Source organism: Alligator mississippiensis, chromosome 8 (assembly GCF_030867095.1).
Source record: "Alligator mississippiensis isolate rAllMis1 chromosome 8, rAllMis1, whole genome shotgun sequence".
Taxonomy (NCBI): domain Eukaryota; kingdom Metazoa; phylum Chordata; order Crocodylia; family Alligatoridae; genus Alligator; species Alligator mississippiensis.
Window position 1 is genome coordinate 15193268 of NC_081831.1, and position 25439 is coordinate 15218706.

The window sequence follows — 25439 nt, forward strand, 5'->3', positions numbered from 1 at the left end:
AGTAATACGCTGCTTAGTTCTTCAGTTACATATTTAAATTTCATCAGCATCAGCATATACAGTTTCTGTTCAAGGACCACTGCCAAAAACTAAGTTCTTTCCCAGCAATTCCAGCCACCTGAGGTGGAACTAGCAAATAAAGGGCTAGTTTGATTTTGTTATGAGCATAAGTAGAGCCTGGTTTATAAGTCAACTGTCCCCAAAAAGAAGAGCTCATATGAGACGACTCCTTTTCTACCTTACTTCTAAAACCTTATGAAGAGTAAGCTTTCCTAAACCAAACATAAGAAATAAATTGAAGACATTCAGGCTATAACAATTCAAAACTTTATTTACAGGAGTGAATTTGTGAAAACGATCTGTTTGCTCTCTATTGCACCCACAAGTTGTTAAACTAATCCAAAGTTAAGTAGCCTAATTTTCCAATGACAAAAAAGGGCACTGATAGCAAACCACTGGGTACATTAAATTGCATAAGCAGAAGGTATTTTAACTACATTTAAAACTTTTAATATAAGAGCTCTACTAACACAGCTGGGAAAAAAAAAAAATCTCAAAACTCCCTTAATTTTAATTCTGAAACTTTTTTGCACTGACCTCCTACAACTGCCCAGACATAAAATGTTAAAACTACTGAAAAAGGTGGATGTTAATAACCACTCAAAACTGTGAGCTAAGTTCTATTTAGAAATCCATGATGTTTCCCTCTATACTGTCATTGATTTTGCTCTGTGCTCAACCTCCAGCCTCTCTGATTTTTTTTTCACTTATTTACAGGAAGAATCTGATGAAGATTATGGATGATGATGGTAACAATTACCACCTGTCACAGCACCGGTGACTCTCCACAGGTAAGAAAAACTATTAATAGTTAACACTAATAGCTTAGCTAAACAGGGCTTTTTGATGAAGCTCAAAAAATCAGAACATTAACTTATATCAAACTTGTAAACACTCTTGTCTTCTGTGCCTAATTTTAAAGGGACACTGTAGACTTAAAATGGGGAAATTGAGTATGTAGAAACAACCATTCAACATACAGCACAAACACACTGGAAAAATATCCCCACCTAAAACTATCAGTAGTACTTACTGAAGATGTTAACATGTTGGTGTGGTTTTACATAGTCTTTCAAATAAGCTAAAAGCTAAGGAAAAATGTTAATTTTGAAGATTAAGAAAAAAAATTATGCATGTTTTAGAATGTTTTGGTAACTGAAGAAACTCAGGGTACTATCAGAAATATTTTTCTGTCATTTAGAAAGTAATTTTTCTTCCTATGCAAAAAAAAAAAAAAAAAGTTGCAAATTCGGGACCCAAACAGTGAAGTTCTTTTTCTTTTTATTGGGGAGGGGAGGCAGGGGGAAGGGTGAGGACATTTATTTTCAGGCAAACTTGCTTCACATTAAAAAAGGAGTATCAGACTATTCTCTATGAAGTGAGGTTAAACATGAATATTCCATAACCCTTTGATGTTTGAAATCAGATTATTTTATCCACATATCTCAAGCAGCACATTTCATGTCGTATTTACCCCTTTTTGTCTTTAGTAGTCTATACATTAAATTATATGGCCTTTCCATTCCAAATTAAAAGATAGTAAAGGGAATGAATATTGAGTAGAGGATGGTGACATAAAAATCCTCAAAAATGTGATTATGTCTTTAGGTTTTCTGTCTTGTATTTTCTGATATGCCGGATAAAATAGTTTTATTCACCTGTTATAATAATATATAGCCACACACATTACACATTAAATTAAAAATAGAAATAAGGAAATGTATATGCTGCATAACAGCATTCACAAACTCTTGATTGCTTACAATACTCATCTCAAAAACTGCACAGACCATGCCACAAGCATGAATCCACAAAATTGCTGCTAATGAACTTTTAAAACACAAAATAAAACCTATATTTTCTCCTGTCCCACAGGGAACAGAAGAAGAAAAGGTCAGCACTGAATTTGACATCAGTCCATGGGCTGGAAAATAATAAGATGCTGCAACTACTGTCAAACATTCACTTTTCAGAGAAAAACACATGCATTTTTAAGTTTGTTATATATGTGCTGTTCCCAAAAGAATCTGGGTTTGCACATCATTTTTACTACTATATTTACCACTAGTTTTTATTTCTTTGGGTATATGTTACTGATGAGGTTCATGAAAAAAAATCTGCTCTCCATTATATACAAAAATATATAAAGAATATATATTAATTATATATATATATATATATATATATTCAGAAATTTAATTACAACTAATGCCGCACACAGTACATTTTGTGAGTTAACAGGTGCCAGTTTTATATTGCTGAACTGCAGAAAATTGAAGACACCTTCAAGAAAATATAATACTGATTGTATCTTTTGATCTTGGCTTTAATCGTCAGGCATACTATAGCTGCCTGGAGAACACTACACAAACTTAGTAATTTCCACTTGCTTCACATGCCTATTTCCTAAGTTTGTTTCCCAAAGAACCCTAACAAAGCAGGACAACACACGTGTTGCAGAACTTCTTGGTCTGGCTGTGCACAAGGTGTGTTTTACCTGGTAGCAGCACCCAGCTGAGAACCACTGAGGTAAACTGGGGCATCACAGCAGGGGTTTTCAACAGGGGTAATGACAAATTCAAAAGAAGCCGAGGAAGGATGACTCTCTTAAAAGGTTGAGAACCACTGCTATAAGGGACAGGACGAAAAGAAATGGCCTCAAGCCGCAGCAGAGGAAAACTCAGTTGGAAATTAAGAAGTTTCTCACTAAATGGATGGTTAAACAGACTGCCTAGAGAAGTTATGGAATCCTCATCCCTGCAAATTTTCAAGAGCAAGGCACCTATACACATACATTGAGGCTGCACCGATGCTCTGTAATTACAGTGCGTCGGAGCAGACTTGATTAATCGAGTCTGCTGGAGCGTAGTAATTACTGAGCTCCAGCAGAGTCCAGAGTCACATGTATCAGCATCCCTGTGCTGAAAAACGGTGGCAGTGATGCTTTAACTAGGGCTCATTCAACCGTGTCCCCCGCCTGCCAGCGCTCGTGTATAAACACCCACAGATACTTAACTGAGGTGGCTCAGTCAGGACAATCCTGCCTTGAGCAGGGGGATAGATTAAATCAGTGGTTTTCAAACTTCCTAAAATCACCTAGAATCCTTTCATATTCCTTCTTTTACTGTATAACCCTTCCCCCTACCCTGGGAGCTGACATGGAGCCAGGCAACCTGGGCTGGCAATGATGGCTCACCACCTCCCAACTCTACTCCAACATTACCCCAGGCTCTTTGTGGAACCCCTGATGAAATAACGTGGAACCCCAAGGAACACCACTGGACTAAATGACCTTATTATGTCCCTGCCAGCCCTACTGTCCTTTGAACCTATGATCTTGAAAAGGAAAAGAGAACTCAATTTGTAAAGAGTTTTAGGGCAGTTTAAATAACTTAGAAATTTGGATATGGATCATTCTTTAGAAAATAACTTTAAGTGTATGCTTATATTATTTTTAATTATATAGAGGCATATCTAATATAATGTTTTTGAGCAACTGGTAGGAAAATATTTAACACTAGCTGTGCAATTTGGTTAAAGAATATTGTTTCTGTGTTACATCAGCAAATCACCATTCCTACCTAACTAGTAATGATAAAGCTGCCAAAGGACATGGTTACAGCTATTAATTCTTGCATTTGTAGCATTTTCTTCTCAAAACTCCACAACATCAGGGTAAGAGTTTTAATGAGGACTTTCAGCAGATTAAATGGTAGGATGGAATGGGTAAGACTAGTTACAAAAGGATAGAGTGAAAGGAAGGTGCGCAATAACAAACATTTTTATAGTCAGTATGGTTGCATTTCCCCTTGAACAGCAGTTTGTACTTTGAGTGTTATAAACAAGCTCCAGAGAAGCAACTTGCCACATAGGCCTGAAGTTAGGGAGGGATGCCCCATTAAAATGGAAAGGGCAAGGTTTATGATGATAATATTGCAGCCACCAAGTTACATTTTTCTGAGTGCAAGCTGTCGGGTCAGTTTTGAACCGATCTTTGGTTCATGCTGAATGCCAGAATTTTGGTCAAAATAAAGGCATTATTACTCAACGTGTAAATAAAAGCCAGCACACACTATATAAAGAAAAGCTGTTTGGACATGCATCTGGTATTACTCCAACTAACTTCAGTTAGGCCCCCAATTCAACACACAACGAGAAAGACAGGATTTGTTATTTACAGCCAAGTTTAGTTGAAGGATCTTTCCTGAACCTACTCTGACACTGTTTCTTCCTGTGTGTCAAGGGTTGAGTTAAAACGAGAACGGTGGTAATCTAAAGATCACTCCACCGTACCATAGCTCCTGCGTGAGCTGAAAAAAAATCTCTCCCCACAATAACATTAGATTCACCTACAGTTATTGTTCTATATGCCCTCAATATTCACATAGGTAATTTTCAGTGGTTGGTTTAAGATTGCTAGGCTGCAATAACATCCATGGGAGCGACAATCAGATTTGCGGTTTAGTACTACTGCACTAGGTTCACAAATATATATGACTACATCAGAAGAAAAAATGAATTTGTCAAATATACAGGCAATATTGCTTCAGAAATGAGAATACTGCCCCACTAGTAGCTGCGACTTGACAACAACAAACTAATCTCTAGATTAAATAAACCAAAAGATGAGGTAAACCAAAAGGTCCCTTTCCTCCTCCCCTTAAAAGTCAGTTGCAAACCTGGCTCTCATCTTGGTAGGGTTTGGGATGAGGTGTTCAAATTTAGTAACAATGATTTGTTTTGAAAACGTTATTTTAGGACCGCACAGAATAGGAATTGTGGGTGAAAGTTTACATGTGAGATACAGAGCTATACTTCTATAAACTTAAATCAGCAAATGTATTCAGTTGAATTGACCTGTCACAGCCCATTTGAAAACTCTGCACCCTGAGGAATACATTTGTCATCTTCAAATCCAGAACTATCTTGATAAAAGAGTGCATAAAACTGAAAGGTTTGAAACAATTATATTACGTAACTATGAGTTCCGGTCCATTTAATAACCAGTGTAAAGGTCAATGTATGTGTAAGTGAAGAAATCTTTCCTCAACTAAAAATCAATGTATTCTTCCTTCTACCAAAACCTTTATGTACACTTTAAAGAAATGGGGGAGGGGTAGCGGCATGAAGATTTTTTTGGGTGCAGAAAGACAATCACCGCAACCTTCTTTCTGGACTGTTTTGCAAAGCAAAGTGATTTGGTTTCTTTTAGCCTGCTCCAAGAGATCTGAGACAGCTAGTCAGGCTAGCCTAAAAGCAGCCAAGGGACTCTCTGCAGAAGATCCCAGACTGTTTAGAGCTGTTTGCTTCTGGGGTACTCTCTCTTTCAGCCTACACTCTTTTTTGAAAGTATTTGAGTTGTTTTCATAAACCTAAGGCCTCTGCAATGTGGACCAATGCTTTTTGTAAACTCCTAGTTTTGATAACTGCTGTACATCACATTAGATCAGTTAACGTGAAAGGAGATGAAGATACTTCTAAATGAAAGGAAATAGGGTGTGGACCAAGGTGGGAATGTTGTAGATTAGGCATGCTCAACCTCAGGGCCATGGGCCAGACCTGGGACACAGAGCTATATCGTCTGGTTTACAGGGCTCCCTCACAGCCCATAAATTTGGAGACAGGAAAATAGTGTCAGTGTTAACTGATACTGCCCTGCTGCCAACTTCCTGGACCCATGGGGAGCTGCCCCTAGGCCCTGAACAAAAGTTCAGTGTGGTTTGGGATCCAGCCGACAAACTGACCTCATGCCACTTATCTGGTCTATGAGGCCAGAAGGCTGGATGCCACTGTTCTACGTGGCTGGGTAAGATCTGCTCCTGTTGCCCAAAGGAACCTAATAGATGCAAAAAAAAATTAAAAAAGGCTATCAAGCCATCTCTGGCTGAAAGCAGTTGCAGGAGCTAGACAGGTAACTCGCTTCAGAGACCCAGCCAACAGAAAGGGTCTTGGTCTTCCCTGAATACTTTTCTTTCCTTTTAGTTCCTTATGGCCTGTAAGGAGTAAAGGAATCCTTTAGTAAGTCTGTGTACTGGAGCGTGGCTAGTAACACAGGAAGGCCTACGTGGCCGATTGCTTTTTCTTTTATAGTTATGTTATGCTTAACTGCAAGGCTATTAATAGCTCCACCTGCTGGAGACAGAAACAAAAAAGCTCTGGTTGAAACGTACTTGACTGAGAATGTCAAATGTATTCAAGAACCTAAAATAAATCCACTTTAGTTTTTGTTCTGATCCTAAATATTCAAGATCCTGATTATATACAATACTGTAAGAGTTGCAACCCGTAACAAGAAAAGGTTTCAGAATAACTGAATTTAAAATTTAGTTTTCTTGTTACAAGTTCACTTGTTACAAGTTCACTTGTTATGTGTGATAGGAAGGCAGCACTTGTTTTCCTCCTGTTATTAATTGCTGTAGTGTTTTTGCCTCCCTCTCTCTCTCTCTCGCCTTTTCAGAGAAGCAGGGGAAAAGGACAGAGGCAAATTTATGCACCAGAGTAGATTGATTTAATATTAGGTTGATTTAAATCAGCAAAGCCCAGTTTAAATAATTGATTTTTATCAACTTTCCCAACGTGTGCGTCTTTGTGCATGTGTGTGTATGTAGGTGTGTGTACATGTGTGTATGCGCAAGTGTGTGTATATATGTGCATGCGTGTATTGTGTGTTAAAGACAGGTGTGTGTGTGTGTGTGTGTATATATATATATATTCATTGGTCAATATAACAATCAAAACATTGATTTACAACTAAATGCAGAGTTTATAGTAAAGTTGGTACATCCGTTTCCTAGGCACATAAATGTTATTTTTTTTAAAATGTAGTTTAACATATTTGGGTTGTTAGAAATCATACATTTTAGTATGCTATAAAATTCTGAGATATACATTTCTTATTCAATAGATGATTAACTTTTTGCTCATATTTGTAATAAGCTACATTAAAATGGCAATTTGAATTTAATTAAACACAAAAAACTAGCCCTTCAAATTTATTAAACAAACCATTGATAGTTGAGAAGCATTTTTCATAGTGTTGCTTCACTTGGGCTACCAGGCTTTGCATCTCTTTGTTGTACTATTTACTTTTGGTGCACACTTTTCCTTTCCCAATGGTACAAAACATTTCTTGAAAATATTCCCTAACAGGGTCTTTTTTGAGACTGGCAGCCATGGCAGTTTTTTCCTCCAGTCTCTAGGTGTTGAAATCAAGACTAGTCTATGCCCAACAGAATACTGTTCTTTTTCTTACACTGCCTTGAGGCCAGCATTGGTCCTTTCTGTTGCATGCACTGCTCACTACTGTGCTCCCTCTCCCTCCACCACGTGACATAACCCACTGCACCTTTCATCCCCACCACCACCCTCCCCAACACACCTCCCCTGCTACCAATTCCTGAGTTCTGCTATTGTAAACCTGTGGCCTTATGTGCTGCAGTGTTTTAGTTTAGAGATGTGGATAGAGCACTTGAGAAATTAGCGCTTACTTCTCTCTACACATGCAAAGAAACTAAAAAAGGCCATGTAACTGAGGTACCCAAGACCCATTCATAAGCAAGGGGTTGATAGTGAATAAGCAGATGGTTGTTTCTCCATGAGCTGGAGAATAAGCTTCTATTACAGGTGAAGAATCATAAATATACATAATCTGAGAGAAGAGCTGATCAGAGCTTAGGTATAGAGAATGGAACAGGAGTTTGATACCATTGAGGTAGGCTCAGGGGATAATCTTAAATCAAGGAGTACACAGAGTGGCTGCTGGAGTCAGATGCCAGGTTCCAACCCTTGAGATGATGTGGTTAATCTTCTGTGTCCAGGAGTATAGACCCTACATCCCTTGCAGGGTCAAACCCCTAAGACAGGGGCGGGCAATTATTTTGGTTGGAGGGCCACTTAATGAATTCTGGTGAGCTGTTGAGGGTCTCAAGGATAGCCCTGCCCCCTGGTCACCATCTTGGGATGAGAAGTCTGCACCCTAACCCCTGACCTTTGCTACTAGAAGTCCCTCCCCTTGCTCCCAGATGGACTCCTTTTGGGATGGAAGGGTTACCATCTTGGAATTAGAAAAAAAACCAAATCATACACTAAAAGTCAAACACCTACTGTAACATATTTTAAAATTTTATTACAAAAAATATTTTTGTCATGATTCATGTTTGTGTACTGTATACAGATGACTGCATAATAACTCAAAAATAAAGTCTTACCCTTGGATATTTTGTGCGAGGGATGTGGGGTGTGGTTGGGGTGCATGGGTGTGTATGCAAGTATGGTGGGGTGTTGGGGGAGGTTGTGAGGGGGTGTGGTTGTGCAGGGGGTGTAGGGCATGTTGGGAGGCTGCAGGGACAGGGTGTGGTTGTGTGGCATTGGTGGGGTATGAGGGAGGGTGGACCCCTTCCCCCCCCCCCCAACTCCCTCCAAGCAGCAGCAGCCGCCACCAGCTCCATTGCACAGGGCTCCCCCTGATGGCATGAGTGCTGGGAGCTGCATGTGTGCCACAGGGAGCCATGCATGATAAAGGCAGGCCAGCCTGACTGCGCTCCTTGCCACCACGTGCAGCGCTGGCCAGAGATGTGCACCACCAGGCAGCAGTGCCTGCACAAGCACCCTGAGCACATGCTGCTTCTGCTGCCACCGGCAGGGGCTCCGCACTCCTGGCAGCTGCAGTTCTTCCCCAGCCCCGCCACTTCCCTACCTGCTGCCCAGAACAAGTGGGACACCAGGAAAGCCAAGCAGGTTCCCTGGCAGCTGCAGCAGTGTCCCCTCCCGGAAGCTGTGTGCTGGGTGGGCCGTGCCCTTCCACCCATGAGGGCAGAAGCAAGGTGCATGGGCTGGGTGGGGTACAATTAGTTGGTGGATGCCTGCAGGCTGGCTGAAACTGCCTGGCAAACCAGATCTGGGCTGTGGACTGTATTTTACCCACCCCTGCCCGAATACATGAAACGGACCCATTTACTAACCTTTACTTGACTCGTGAGAGTGACTATCCTAGACTGTGAGGGATTGTAGATAGCAACATGAAATGGTGCCATATTTTTAAAGCTTGACCTCAAAAGTTAGATGTTTTCTCCCTCGTTCTTATATAGAAGAAAAATCAGCCTTCAACTCCAGAGTTTTTAGTAGAGGCTCAATGACAACCTACTATATTTAAATTTTAATAAATTATACCACTCATGGCTTAGCCTATGTCCTGTTCAATTTAAATTTCATTTTAAGCTTGTTTATCTTTTAAAAAAGAAAAATAATTTAAATTTAAAAATATCAAAAGAAAACCTGATTTAAATAAAAAAAATCCAATTTTAATTTTTTTTTAAATCATCTATTTTTATCCACTCTGGTATACTCCTTTGTGCCACCTGCTGTTGCAGACAGGTAGGCAACTAAGATTAAGAGAGCCAAACTGACAAATCCCAGCTAGGAACACTGGCACAGCAAAGTAGCCAACGGAAAACCAAGGCACAAGAAACTGAAAAACCAAAGTTCTGGTTCAAGGCAAGATATAGCTAGCCTCATATTATTGAAAGCTATGAGCTTTTTTATTGGTTATGCTGGAATAAAGTGTGAGCTTTATTTTGGGTTTCGGATGTATTTTCTGCATACCTTTCTCCACAGCAAGTGAGGACAAGTCTTTTTATTTTATGTTCATAGGACTATGTTTTTCTTACAGTCTACCCAGCTTGTAACCCCAAAAGACATTCCATTTTGTACAGTTAAGATGCAAGGCAATCTTGCTGAAGGGACTTAACTAAAGCCAATATTTTTTCTTTAGATTTTCAAGAGAGGAGATGCAATGGCTTACACAGAGCCTTCTGCAAGGCTCAAATTTTCCCAGGCTCTCTTGGGTTGAGGAGGTTACTGAGTGTTGGTGAATAGCAAACAGTTTGGCAACAGAGCTTGGAAGTGTCTCTGGCACTGAATAATTGTATTATTTTTAAATGTGTTTATGCCTCCAACAGACTTTTTAGAACAGGGTTCCCAATCTTCTACTTGGGTCCCACTAGTGGAGCCAACTTCTGCTTGACTTGCAAACATAGCCAACCCCACTTTCAGGCCAATCCCATCCAGGAAAATAAAGTCTCTGGAGCTTGGGATCCCATAATATTCAGAGGGTGGCCCCTAGTTTGGGAACTGCTATTTAGAATCTTAAATCAAAAGTGTGTATAAAAAAACCCTAACTCTGAACACAAGAGATATTATGGAGGATCTCTTGTCAATAAGTCCAGGGTTCAAGTTATGCATTTATGTAGTTATATTTTTCTAGAAACTTTAGAACCAATTAGATTAACCTGTTTCTTCCTTAACTACAGAAAAAGAAGTTAGAGGATCACAACCTAGGTGCAAAGTATTGCAAGAAATAACAGTATGCAAATAAATTACATTAATTTAACTGATGTGATGAGGCAGAGCCATTCTTTGATTTCTGCAAACTGGGCAATAAATGATGAACCTGAACTACCTGAAAAAAAAAAAAAAAAAAAAAAAAAAAAAAAAAAAATCGACAGAAAGCAAATGTATAACTATCTTCTGATGTTCCTGTAACCCTCTTGGCTACATTCCTGAACTTTCTTCCTTTTCACTACAATAGGATAAAAATTCAAACAAGTATTGTTATTCGAAGGGGAATGTTGATTTATTCTGACAATCTAAAAGCCCCTCCATGTCAAAAGGAAATATAAAGGAAGAAAAATAAGTTATAAAAGCTAATTGATCTATTTAGTTCTCAAAATGAAACAGCAGGGAAATACTGGAAATGCACTGAAAATTGTATTTCCACAATAAGAGTACCAGCAACAAAACCTCAAATAGTAATTGCATGAGTCACTTATGCCAAGAGATAGTAGTTAGTGCCAAACAGCTTCAACACCACATTTCTTAGGTTAAATTCTAATCTTCTTAGCATGACTGAATTCCTTGCTTTTCTGTTTCTGGAAAACAGACATTTTAGGAAATAGCAGGGACATAAGAATAAGAGAAAAGAATAAAGGATTCATTACTTAGCAACATAACTGTGGAACTTTCAATAAAGTTCAGATGAACACACTTGCAACACTATTGCAAAGTACTTTCCAACTCCTACATACTTTGAGTTTATTCAATAACAAGTTAAAGAGACTGTAACAATTACATAAATTTTGTAACATATACTATTTATGTACTCTACCATATGGCAATTGCCTCCAGTATCATCTTTTCAGTCCAAATGCAAATCACTTTGGACTGTTATCTTCAGTTTAGCAGTCTCTCAGCTGAAAGATTTGCTTGTAAAACCTCAGCTTAACCCATCTTCATAACTGCTTGCAATAACAAAAGAGCAAGGTTGGTGATTTTCCAATCAAATAATCCTTTTTAATGGAGTATCATGATTTGCATCAGAACTGATAAAAATCAAAGAGCTGTCAGGTGAGATGTTTGGTGTATACATTAAACAAAACAGCCCTGACAAACCAGACATACAGCATTTTGCGTCCGTACTTGGCCCTCCAGTCAAAATAAAAGACCAACAATACAATGCAATGGGCCAAGATCTCCTTACATCAAATGTACACTATATTTATGCAAAGGACAAGTAAAATTTAGCTACTGGTGTGAATGAATGGAGAATACAAATAAAACAAAGTGGGAACTCACTCTTAATCTCCTACCTTTTTGATTCCCTTGATTGGGTACCCAGAGTTTTCCCTCAAATTGTATGTCAGGCTGTCTGTGCTGTTCCCGCATTACCAAACTATTATTTTCAATACTATTAAGAAGTCAAATGGAGTCAGAACTCTTTCCCCCTACCTTTTTGGAAAGCACAAATCAGGGTTTTAGTCAGTTTTCTGTTTTTCTAGCTCCCACTGCCCACCTCAAGTGTGGATGTGACAATGGCCGGATGAAAACTCAACCCAATTACCGTGCAGCTCTCATGTGCATCTAACTTCCTGATGCCTACATGCTCCCCTCCTTTGATTCCCATCCCATACACTCCTGAAGCCCTCTTCTTACCATGTCCCCATTGGCCTGTGGCAGGCTCCAGCAGCTGCCCTATGTCTCAAGCTTATGAAGTAAGACCCTCCTTTGAACTCCTGACTGAATTCTGTTAACTTCCTCCTGTGGCTAGGGGAAAGGTAAGGGGCTTGAACACTATGGGAGGCTTGCATTCAGTTTCACCAACCCAAAGGGCTCAAATACCATGACTGAAGGCCTCTTCCCCAAAATTATGATTTAAAAGAGATACAATTGGTGTCCTTTTTAATTTGACTTTTGATTTATTGTGAATTTAAGAGAATATTTCAATCACATTTTCAAACTCTTCCCTATAACTTACAACAGCAAGAAACTTACTTACTTTGTATAAACTAATGCTGAGTTTGTCATCTAATTAAAGGTCTCCAAGAACCTGGTCTTTAAGACAAAGAAATACCACAAAACTTGCAATAAAATCATGAGTCAGCAAGTCTGTGGTGGTTCTGCATGCAGCAACTAGGTCTACTACTTAGAGCAGCAGTAGCAAATGGCCATGAATATTCAAAAGAAAAAGCTGCAGGCAACTTAAGTAAATTTCTTGAGCTGTCTGACTGCATACATCATCATGAGTAACCCTAAAAATAAGAGAAAAAGCAACATTTACAATAAATACCAAGTATTGGCATTGTACTTCAGATTCACATGATTTGACTATTCAGACTTAGATGCTTGTCACTTCCAAATCAAAGGAAGTGACTCAGAAATTTCTGTGTATTCAGTGCTCATAAGGACTCACCTGGAGTACTGTGCCAATTTTGGGCCTTACACTTCAAGAAGGATCTGGACAGTTTGGGAAAAGGCCAGCAAAGAACAACAAAATGATCAAAGACCTGGGACAATGAGTTATGAAGAAAGACTGAAAGAGCTAGAGTTGAGTCTGGAGAAGAGGAGACTGAGGGGGGATTTACAGAGAAGATGGAGATGTAATTGCCCTTCAAACGCCTGAACGGCAATTACAGAAAAGATGGGGATGGGCTGCAGTGGACAGGACTAGAAGCAATGACCTCAAACTGCAGCAGAGAAAATGCAGGCTGGAAATTAGGAAGAACTTTCTGACTATGAGGGTGGTCAAACATTGGAAAAAACTACCTAGGGAAGTATCTCCAGGGAATTTCCATCCCTGGAAATTTTCAAGAGCAGTTTGGACAGACATTTGGCTAGAATCGTTTAGCCAGGAACAATCCTGCCTTGAGCAGGGGGCTGGACTAGATGACCTTGTGAAACCCTACTTTCCTAAAACCCTATGAATTCTACACCAAAAAATCCACCTGCTTTGCGAGACATGGTATATATGGGTTAGGTGGAATAGAAAGCAGTGACAAGTACTAGGGCTGTGTGAAGCTTCAGTTGCTGATTCAATTCGGCAGAGATTCGGCAGCCAAATCTCCTAATCCAAATTGAATCAGGAGACCATAATCCCTCTGAATCAAATTGGAACCCTCTGAATCAATCTGCAGAAATTCGATGATTCGGACAGACACAGCTTTAAATGTTTTTTCTACATATCTCAAGGATGGAGCATCCCACAGGAGGGCAGGGTGGGGGGTTCCCAGCATGCTTGGCAGCAGACCCAAAAATGGACCAGAAGCACTTCCGGTCCACTGCAGAGTGAGCAGGGGACCCCTCTCCTCCCCCTACCCCCGGCTTGGCGACTGGTGCCTCCTGGGCCTGGGGGGGTCCCCGGGGTCCCCTGTGCAGCCGATCATCGAGCTGGGAGGGGGCCCAGCATGATTGTCGGTGGACCCTGAAGTGGACTGGAAGTACTTCTGGTCCACTGAGCACATGGGACAGGCCCCCCCACGTGTTCCTATGGGGCACTCCATCCACCCCACCATCTCAGCCATCACGAGCTGCACCTGGTACCTTGAGGTATGTAGAAAAAATGTTTAAAACTGTGTCTACGGCCCAATTGCTAATTCTACGAATCAGCATTGAATCTTCAGATGCTGATTCAGATTAATCAAAAATCGGGACAGTGATCCAAATCAACAAACCGAATAACTGTCCCCCAATTTGGGCTGAATCCGAATCTGAGTCCAAAACTAATATGGCCCGTTTTGCATACCCCTAACAAGTACCTATTCCAGACTTTGAAGGAATGGATCTCTCCTGCGAGAATAAGTTATATAATCTACCATATGAAATGGGGAAAGTAAAACTACCTTTTACTTCCTCACCAAGTAGCTACTGGGAAGAAAGAAAGAGGGGAGGAAGTGTGTGCGTTAGACTGACCTCATATAATCTAATCCCAGCTACCAAAAAAAGGAATCCTTTCATAGTATCATCTAAAAAAAGCAAACCGGCACCCTGGATAGGAAATCTACTTTGATTTAGTAAATCTATTTTGGTTTAGTAAATTTTCCCATGGTTTGTTTTTCATCATGCTGCTGACAATTTTTAAACAGGGAAAACAAAGGCAAGTATACAACAAATGCCACAGTACAACTGCAAAGTTTACACTTTTGGGTTATGTATAATTTATATACAAAAACTCCTATAGAATATTAATGCTGAAAAGACATGCACTCAGAAGCTAGAAGATTCCCATAGTTAATGCCGCTGTGTAATGAACTTGGATCATTTATAAAATAATATAATGGAATCCTGATCCTTAAATAAATGACACAGAGAACTTACTAATGATAGCTAACAAAAACTCAACACTAGTTATTTCTGATCTCCCTCCCCACTCCATAAGATATGCAGGAATATGGGTTAGGTGCAGTATTGATTACGCTGAGAATTTAGGAGGTGGGAAGGGAGAGAAGATGCACTGGAAGGTAGTTGCTGAGCTAAAACTTTTTTAAAATTTGGCCTTCATAAATATTTCCAAATTCAATTTCTATATGAAAATTTGCTAATGCATTTGCTTTCATATACTAGATGGAAGGAAGAAATTGCACATGTTTAACTTGACAATACTTTTATTTAATATATGTAATAATGCAGTACTCCTTAAAAAGTGTCTTTATGTCAGTCCCTACAAATAACCAAAAGGCATAAAGGCATGTTTACACAGACAAAGAGCTACACATAGTCTCTTACCTGATTGGGTCTTACTGGGATGATGCTGTCCACCTGCTCCTTGCTGAGGAGGAGGACTTGCCCCTGCTTGTCCAGTACCTTGTACTGGGCTTGCGCTGGTCAGGGTCCCAGTAGGCAGTGGCTGACCTCTCTTTAAGAGCTGCTTCTGTTCTTGCTGGCGGAAGCGTGGAGGCACCTCACGAGGCAGGTAACGGGATGCAGCTGGCTGCTGCCCATTAGCAGATGCACGCTTGCCATTGCTGCTGTTGGTAATAGTGCTGGTGGAAGTACTGGTACCGGTACCGGCAGGTTGGGGCTGGCTTAAACTGGTCTTAATAGATTCTGGCACTGTATAAAATAAAACATACATTTATTTAATCCAGGGGAGAAATAAGAATGAACTGCTTTTAAGGGCAAGAATAAAAAAAACAACATTAAGTGTATAAACTGCCTTTCAGATATACCACAAAGCAAAACAAAATGAATAAAGGAACTTCTAAGGCAGTAAAGTAGCAAACACATTCATTTTAGGAAGAAAAAGTTTATCAAATTTCTGCTGAGTGATAGTGCTGTATAAAATAAACAATGTGATTCTTCATATCCCAACTTTGTGGAAAATAGCACAACTTCAACAGAAAGAATAAATGGGGTAGAACTAAATTTACTTCACAAGATACTTTGAGACATATTTAACTATAACTCCCACATTACAGCTTAAAAACAAAATTCTGCTTGAATGAAAATTCTGCTTGAATGCAACTCATGCACTAAAAATCACACTAAAAATCACTAATTATTTGTCTATACAACAGTGCACAATCTACAATATTTTTCTGAGCAGAAACAACAGTAGTAGCCCTGAAGTATAGTAGCTCAAAAAGCATTTAAATCATAGAATCATAGAGAAGAATCATTCATATCCAAACCATTCTATACAAATCCACTATTTAACCCATTAGCAAAACTACATACTCAACCCTGACACACCCATAGTTTCACAGTAGTTAGGGGTCAGAAGGGACCTGAACAGATCTAGTCTCACCCCCCTGCCACTAGTTGGAGCACATGCTGGTATCACATGACCCCAGGCAGGTGTTCATCCAACCTCTTTTTGAGCTTACCCAAGGTAGGAGCAAGGACCACTTCCCTAGGAAGTTGGTTCTAGATCCTAGCTACCCTGACAGTGAAATAGTGCCTCCTAATCTCTAACCTGAACCTATTCTCTAGCATTGTTCCTCATCACCCTGGGTGCTGCTGGGGAGAATAGGGCTCTTCCTATTTGCTGCTGATCTCCCCTAACAAGTTTGTAGGCAGCCACCAAATCCCCCCTCAGCCTCCACTTGCTGAGGCTGAACAGGTTCAGGTCCCTCAGCCTCTCCTCATAGGGCCTGCCCTTTTGCCCTCCAACCAAGTGGATGGCCCTCCTCTGAACCCTCTCAAGGCAGGCCACATCCTCCTTAAAGTGTGGTGCCCAGAACTGGACGCAGTACTCCAGTTGAGGCTGGACCAATGTCGCGTAAGGGGGAAGTATCACCTCTCTGGACCAGCTTGAGATGCATCTTTGGATGCACAACAAGGTGCGACTGGCTTTGCTGGCTACGCTCTGGCATTGGCAGCTCATGTTCACCTTGGAGTCGTTAATGACTCCAAGATCCCTTTCCACCTCTGTGCTCACAATCCCCAACCTGTACGTATGCTGTGGATTCCTTCTCCCTAGGTCCAGCAACCTGCATTTATCTACATTGAACCCCATCCTATTACGATCCGCCCACTTCTGTAGTCCGTCAAATCCAATTGCAACCTCTCTCTTCCTTCGAGCGTGCCTACCTCTCCCCACATCTTGGTGTCATCGGCAAACTTGGACAACGTGTTTTCCACCCCCTTGTCCAAGTTGCTGATGAAGATGTTGAACAGTGTAGGCCCCAGGACCAAGCCCAGATACAACATCCTAACCTGCCACAGGTAAAGCAGGACCATGACAGCCAACATCCTGCTGCTGCAGAGGTTATTTAAAAAATCTTGAGAGAGACGAGTAGGAGGACCACACCTCTTTCTACTTGCATTTGTGGTATCCCAATGGGATTTTCTCTGTGACCCAACCTTATTCAGTAATTTTATCTAATTTATTCTTTCTCCATGAAACACTCACCCAATCACACAAAAGGCAGCTGTGCCTCATGAAACAGAAGTAGACAATCATTATTTTCAATAACTATTCTTTATGGCGTGGACTTTTGGTTGTGCTTTTCAGGTGGTCTGTCTTCCACCCCACAATGCTATCCAGAAACCAAGTTCTAACACCCTCTCTCTGCAATATGAAGCTGGTATCCAGTTCCAGTGGCTCATGCCCCCAGGGGTCCAGTCCTTGCTTGCTGTGCTGTTAGACTTGCAGAAAGCTACTTAATAGTGATGCAATGATTCCCATATGGACTAAGGAATACTGGTGTGAGAAAGCTTTACATTGGTGTGCCTGGGTCCACATTAGATGTACTGGCATGTCTTTGAGGTGGTTTAGCTATGTTAGTCTCCAAGGTGTCCCTCATCTTCTGCCTGACTTTAGACTAACTAGTTGAGAATGGCCTGAGCTTCCATAGGCAACAACAGCTTTGCCATATAAAATGTCTCTTGAGATCTCATAGGACTGCTATTCTTCCACCACTACTTCCTCAGGACCTAGAAGCTGGTTTTGGTGATCCAGTCGTTGGAAGAGGCCAATGAAGAAGACCTCCTCATGGAACCACTGTTATAACACCCACCCTTAGTGCAGAGGGGGTGGAAGGCCCATTCTTGCAAGGGTTTGGCTTATGGGGTCACCCATGCATCCCCGTAATATTCTCTTACCACAAGTGAGTTCTGTTGGAGCATGCCCCCCCTACCCACTTCTAACCTTTGTCATTAGGTCCTGGTCCCACTAGTACCCCACACAGGTCCTCGCCTTCCCCTTTCAGTATCTAGGCAGTTGGCTTCCTGTAAACATACACATGTACTCAGACTCAACACTATCCACTTCCTTACTCTCATATCTTACTCCAACACCAAGCACTAGGACTGTCTGCCACTTGTGGATGATAAGGACTCTGGTTAAACAGTCTTCACTTCAACCTGGTCACACCAGTTATACACTGGAGGCCCCTGCACAGTGCCATGAGGACAAACTTCTTATTGGCATAACTTTCAGCATCTCCCAATGTTTGACCATCCTGTGGAGAAAGAGGGATGCTGGTACATCCCTAATAAGAGGAAGTCAGGCAGAGTAGAAGACGGAGTTGGGACAGAAGCCCAAGTTTCAGCTTCTCCAGAACCACATGCTGGGGTTCCGGCTGCCCTTCGCCTTCACAAGCTCATTTTTGCATACCCCACATGAGGCCCCACAAAGTTGCAAGACCTCCTCATTAACCCTCTTCCTTCACACTCCCTGCATCCAGTAATGACCTAGTGTGTATGTGGTGGCAGGGAGGTTCATCAACAGCACAGGAGGAAGAAGCTCTCTGATCTTAGTTCTAGTCTCCAATCCTGGCGCAGCTTGCAACAGCTCAAAATTGGAACTGGAAGGAAAGACCAGTTTGACTGTTTCAGCTTCCAGTTGGAACATGCCCGCTACAAACAATCTGCCAGAAGTTTGGTGTGAAGCTCTACCACAAAAGACATCCATCCTCTCCAGAGATTCCAGATGGGCAATAAATTATAAAGGGAAGTATAATAAAACTAAAATCAGATGAAACACGGGAAAATACTTTGTAGGGAGAAATTCTGTACTAGCAGAGAGGTTCTTTAAACAACAAAAATATATTTTCCATAAATAATTGCTACGGTTCTATGATTTTTCAACAGCTTTAGGAAAGTTTGCATGGACCAGGTTTTACATATTTGCACGACCACTTTGTTTTTATTGGTTTCAAGAGGTAAAGGGGAAAAGGAAGAGACAGATGCTGTATTTGTAAGAGAGAAAGAAAAAGGAAAAGGATTGGGTAAAAATAGAAGACAAAAAAAGTGGCAAAGGGAGAGAAGCAGAAGGTTCCCAAACAGAGGTTTTCTTCCACCAGTACAGACTGTTGGTGAGCTATTCTTTGTGCTATTGCTAGTTGACAGATGACACCATAAGACCATCACACTCCCCCTGCCCAACTCCCTCTTCTAACCAGAAGTTAAATTCTGTGCTAAACTATCATTATGTTAACTGCATATCCCAAATGTAGATTAATAAGAGTTGTTGCCTCCTCTTTTTTAATGAGGAGTTGGCAGATGAGGAAGGAAAAGAGAGAAGAACTGATTCCCTCACTTCCCCAGTTCTACCTTAAAACACCCTCCACAACCCAAGGAAACAGATTTATTACAGCCCAAGAGGAAAAACCGTATTGCAGACTAGTGCTGAACCAGGACCAACACATCAGCAATTGTTGGTGAAACTGAATTTTTGTGGTGTCACTGCTGCTGTAGAAACCAAGAGTCAAAACAGTGACCATGAAATCTGGCAGTAGAAGAGCAGGGGAAGTTGAGAGAGGAGGCAACATCAAGTCTGGCAGGGTCAGAGCAGCTCAACTGACAGAAGAACACTTTACGGTCCTGTGTACAGCTCCATCGTCAATCTGCAAAGATGTCTCAGGAAGTTGACTGGTTACGCAACCAGGCAGGCATGTGTAAAGTAGACCTCTACAAACCTGAAGGACCAGGACCAGGACCAGGACCACAAAGTGACCTCTTTTGTTGATGTCTCCAGCCTGAATGTAAAAGACAAAGATCCAAAAGCAAAGAAAGATGCAAGTCAACATCTCTGAACATTCAAATAAACTTGATCTAGCAAATAAGAAGGAAAAGGAGGTCATTGTAATAAAAGACAATGAGAAACAAGATCATTCTAAGACTGAAGTTTACTCTGGGTTCGCTCAACAGTGACCTTCAGAAATATCCAGTTAGATTCCAGCACACATTGTCTCTCAGATAATCCACTGAAATGCACACAAGACCCACTTCCTTAAAGCCCTTGCAGGAGAAGATAAGCCCTAGCAACAATCCAGGTCTCAAAGTCTAGCATTTATATCACTTCAAAGTAAATGTCCTGGGACCCCAAACTCTCAAGCCATGAGAGCTTATAGGAATAAATTCAAATGCTCCTTTTCCCTTGTCTTTTCCAGAGCCATGCATTTCACTTTTCATTGCTGTAAACTTCATGGCTTGAGATTTTGGGTCCTGGAACCTTGTTTTAAGTGCTGTTTGCTGTGAAGCTCTATCACAGACTTCCAGATTTGACTTATCCATTGAGCAGTGCTTTTCTGAGGTTTGAATTAAGACGATTGAGATCTGCTGCCTTCTTTTTCCTTCAAGAAAACTTTCAGAAAAGCTGTCATTTATGCATGTAAATGACAAGGATCTGAAGAAGCTTCCTCTCCTAGATGGAAAAACGGTGAAGAAGGGCTACAGCACGGGGGATATTCTCCAGGAAGTAGTGAGGTGCTTTGAAAGGCAACAGATTGATGCCGCTGTGAAAAACATAACTTGTTGTGGACTGATGGACTGGATGCTTAATAACCTCCAAGGAAGCACCAACTCTTCCTCCCTCTCAAGTCACTTTGACCCAGCCAAAATGCCCAAACCAGTTCTCTGCTGGAGCAAGCAGCAAACACATTTGCAAGTGACAGCACTGTACTGAATTCATTAGGCTGTCGTACACAAGATGGGCAAGGTCATCGATAAAAATGTTTTTTAAAGAAAGGACTAATTTATTAAGCATTTCAGCAGGGGTTAAAAAACCAAACGAACCAGGCAATCACTGGTTAGAGAAATAAGCCTGTTACCAAGGATATATGAAAGTTTGAGTTGCAGCATGGAAGGATAAGCAAGTGGAAGGCATAAGCCAGGGATGATTGAAAGCCTTCCTAGGAAAGTACCGGCATTGTGTTTGATAGGATACTGTCCTTGAACAGTGTTATACGAATCCATAATCTAAATTTTACTTAAGACTACCATCAACACACAACTCAAGTGCTCCCAAGGGCTGCAGGGATCTGGAGCATCTAGAGGAAAGGATGTTCCCAGGGGCTGTGGGTGTCTGTTTTTTTTCTTTTAAGTGAAAAAATCACCCCTGGTTTCCAGTCCTTTGCATGTAAAACAAGGTCTGTACACTTAGCTCTCCTCAAGCCCCCTTGTCATTCGGCACTCAGAGCTGTCACAGTGTCCTGCTGCTGACATGTGGGGGTAGAGATGGGTTCCTCCCTACTCCATTGTTTAGGTTGTAGGCTGCCTTGCCCAAGCTGAGCTTATGGTGCTGTGTCAGGAGGGATGCCATGTCTGAGGGTGTTTTTGAACATGGAACCAGGCTTGTTTGAACTTCTCGTATGTCCTGTGTATGTCAGTATCTTTATTCTAAACACCAGTGTACTGGCAGGGCAGTGCCAAGGTGCCAGTTCATCAAAGGTCTTGCCCTGAGTAAGTCATCCCAGTAACTTGCACTGGTGCTGGCTGTCTTTACCAGATGCATGTCTGTGCCGGTCCATCCATGTCCAGACAAGACCTGAATCTGTGCCTGTTGCATTAGTGAAACCCTAAAGCAGGCATGTACACTTTCCCCTTCATCGAAGGTCACCTGCCAGGTGCACTGCCCAGAGGAAGGCTGTTGCCAGTAGGATCAGCTCTGGTCAGACAAGGTTGCAAAACTGGCTTGCAGGGCATCCCTTAGAGCCATAGATACCAAACATCTGGGCCAGGTCTCTCCAGGGGTAAATTGTTACAGATAGGACCGAGAGAAACTGCCCAGGAATGGATTAACTTGCCTGGCACTAATGGCACTTTCCATTCCTACTGACTGTGCAGAATGGAAGGTGTGGTGATATAGCTCTGCCGATTATTTCTAGCATTGCTGGCAACCTCCTTCCACTACAGGGCACTTGCTAGTGGTAGCTACCAGCGCAGGAGATTTTGCATTTTCATGGGTGCCCTGGGAAGAAAGGGCAGGTTTGGCTGTTGTTGGTATAGCAGCAGGGAAGAATAGGAAAGGAAAAGGAATATGCTGGGTAGTGAGGCCCCTTTAAAAAAAAAAGATGCGTTTGTAGTCTGGCTGGAGCTAGCCATTAAATACATTTTTCATCCATAAGTTTATCTGGTCCCTTTTTTGAACCTGCTATCCTATCTGCCTCTACCACCTGTCGTAATAAATTGTACAAGTTAACTACACACTCCATAAAAAAGTACTTTCTCTTGTTAGTTTTAAACCTCTCACCTACTTGCTTCTTCTGCTGGAGGTGGCTTATCCTCCCACAATGAAAACCCTGCAGAAATGCAGGCAGGAGTTTTTCTTTTTGTTTAATCAGAAAAATGTTAAACTACAAAACGGTGACTTATCTGAAACTGAACCTAGACATTTCAAAGCCAGGTCACACTCAGGGTGTCCTCCCAGGCTCCGACATGTTTGGAAACAGTTTGTATATCAAAGGAATTTTGCAAGTTGTTTTAATGACTAAGTGCTGCTTTTACACACAAAAAGAAAGGTGAACGCATCTGAGCCTGATAGAAATCGTCAAAACTCCACTTTAACCAATAAATCTACTTTTCATGTTGAAGGCTGGATAACTTCACCTATGCATATTGATGCATATTTTTGAACTAAAATTACTAATCTAGGGTATCAAGAAAATATATTAAGAATTCCTAGTATGTCTCAGTGGAAAGCAAATGTATCTGTTACGTCTTTTCCGAATTCCAATATTCAGCCTTCAAAACAAAACATTACCTATTCTATTTAAAAGCCTCTATGAAATACAGAAAAATGCCATTGAAAATGTGAATAAAATCAGTACATTCAACATTTACAAGAAAATGGTTGTATTTTTACAGCTCCAATGCTTATTTTTTTGGTTTTACCAAAGTTCCCACATGATCTAAAAAATTTATCTTGTTTTAATGCATCTTTCTGCTTAACTGTAGATTTTGCCATTCCAGCTGACCTTTAAGTAGTTTACGTGAATTAAATTGATTCTTTCAGTTGACTACAATCAGTCAGGAAATGAATTTCAGGCAAGCTCTTTACAGAAGTACTGCTATTGGAAAAACATGGCTTCTACTTGTTAACAACAGACTCAGTACAGACAGCTATCAAATGTACTGTGCAGAGAGCATGAAGAAGATCATGCTCCTTCCACCTGCCATTCTGACTTGTGAGCTTTACCTGTACTTGGAACTTATATCAGATGCTGGGCACTGGCTCAAATTTGAAAAAGACCAAAACTGATTAGTTTTCTAGCTTTGCTGGCTTGTAATGTATCAATGTTCCAACAGTATTATTTTAAGTTCTGTACAAACTATTCCCTTACAGTACCCTTGTACAGACTCCCTTCAGAAGTCTTCCTATGAAGTAAGCATTTTATACAGATGGAAAGTAGACACAAAGATTTAAGAACTTGATTTTCAGGTGTGGCAGACTGCTTACCAACTCTGAGCTAAGCTGCAGGTGCATAAATGTTTCTGAAAAATCAAGTTCTACATGATTTGCCCAAAGTCGCACAATAATTCATGGACAGAGCAGAAACTAGGGCTCCCGGGCTCCCTCACTAGTCATGAATCTGCAGTAAGGCCCCATCTTTACTGAGGGGAAAACAGTTTGTAAAGGAATTACCACTGATAAACTAGGGCAGGGCTGTCCCAGCTTCTGAGAGGCTAGAGACCACACCTGCACAGGCTCTCCCAATAGACCAGCTGTACAGATTCCCTGGGCCCTCTTGCTGCACATGCTTTTCTAGCATATGGGCTCCCCAGCCACATGGAAGAGGGGGAGGGAGTCCAGAGATGTCAGCGGCAGCAGTGATGACGGGGAAGTGGTGATTAGGCAGGAGCCTGAGGCCCATAAGTTATCCCGTCCTGGGCCGCACGTCAACCTGCTGACATGTGTTAAAAATTAAATCGCCGCTTTGCCCATACTGGAATTTTATCACACTTAAAAGAGCCTTTTCTTCTAATGTGGAAGCAACCTAACAATTTTCTTCAGGACAAGTTCAACAGCTAGTATAACACCAAAATTGGATGCCCCTTTGGCTCCTTAGATTTCAAAAAAGAAATAATAATTCACTGGAAACCTAAATTGTTGACAATTTGAAATGGCAAGACAAACAGTGATTTGGAAAAAAAAAAAAATAATTTTCCATGTTAAATACTTATAAACACATCACTTCTGATGCTTATAAAGGCAGTATATGGGAATACTATTTGAGATGCAGAACTACTCACCATCACAATAATCCACATTAAATGTCTGCTTTAAGTTAAACAACAAAATCTTAACCCATTTCAAACAAACTTTAGTAGTTGCTACCTAATTTCAACATTTGTAACAATGTTTGCCTATGAGCCCACAAATCACAGAAAAAGTATACTGGATAGAAAAAAAGGAAATAGCAGGATCAGCCACACTGTTTTAGAATGAAAACATTTCTAAAAAAAAATAGGATGCTTAATATTTTAACATTAGCATAAAAGTGCTCTTACTTGAAATACAAATATTTCTTTTAAGGAAGTAACAAGCATTAAAAAACTCCTCTGAAAAATTCTATCGCTTCATTACAAACCCAGAATAGAAGAGAACTACAGAATAGCAGGTATTCCTCCAAAAATTCTATTAACCTAATCAGGGCTTTAGGAAGATAAGCTTTTAGTGACATGCCACAATGCAATAAAGCAAGGCATATCGAGGATATGACGTGGCTCGATTCCAAAATTCTACATAAAATCTGCATGGATAATATAGGTATGGCACACACTTCAATTTGGATATCAAATGCAGTAATAAGTATTAGGAAAAACATTTTAAAAATACAATTTTTAAAAATGGCAGTACAAATTGTAAAAGATGCTTCACAGAATCAACTACTGTTTAGTAACCAGACTCCAGGAATAGCTAAGCAGCAATGCTGATTTGCTACTGCACTGTGGGAAAACGCCTGCTGCAACGAGTAACAACATTAGGGTTGCTAATACTTAATTCGTCTACTGTAACAGACCTAACAACTGCCTTATAAACCATCAAGTGCTGGAAAGCACTTTCTCTTGATGCAATTGATGTATTTTTGAAACGACGGATGTATTTTGCAAAGCATACAAACAGCGTACAACAACACAGTACTCTAGAAACCTTAGGCTGCGAGCATATCAGACAGCAATCTTCCACACAACATGGCAATGTCTGTGGCCAGTGGAGGCTGACTAGAACACTAGAGCATTGTCCACCACAGTTAATCAGCCCCAAGGGCTGATCTACCACTCTGCAGAGACCTTGCCAGTTCCAGGAGCGCCTCATCTACCCTTTCACCTGGAGGTAATATACTCTCACAGCTGCTGTCATTTGGGCAGTCGGCAGAAATACAGAA

General features: G+C 40.9%; 1 protein-coding gene across 7 annotated transcripts in view; it reads right to left on the bottom strand.

The window, feature by feature from the left end:
* The window catches only part of TNRC6C (trinucleotide repeat containing adaptor 6C), a 619746-nt gene that overhangs the window by 78907 nt on the left and 515400 nt on the right, over window positions 1-25439 (bottom strand). For 6 of the 7 annotated variants that reach the window (XM_019494291.2, XM_059732174.1, XM_059732173.1 and 3 more), the window contains 2 exons: window positions 19749-19808; window positions 15112-15438 (listed from right to left, as the gene is read on the bottom strand). In XM_019494291.2, coding sequence (XP_019349836.2) covers window positions 15112-15438; window positions 19749-19808 — 387 coding nt within the window. The remainder of the gene's footprint in view (window positions 1-15111; window positions 15439-19748; window positions 19809-25439) is intronic. The other variant, XM_059732172.1, reaches the window with a different exon arrangement.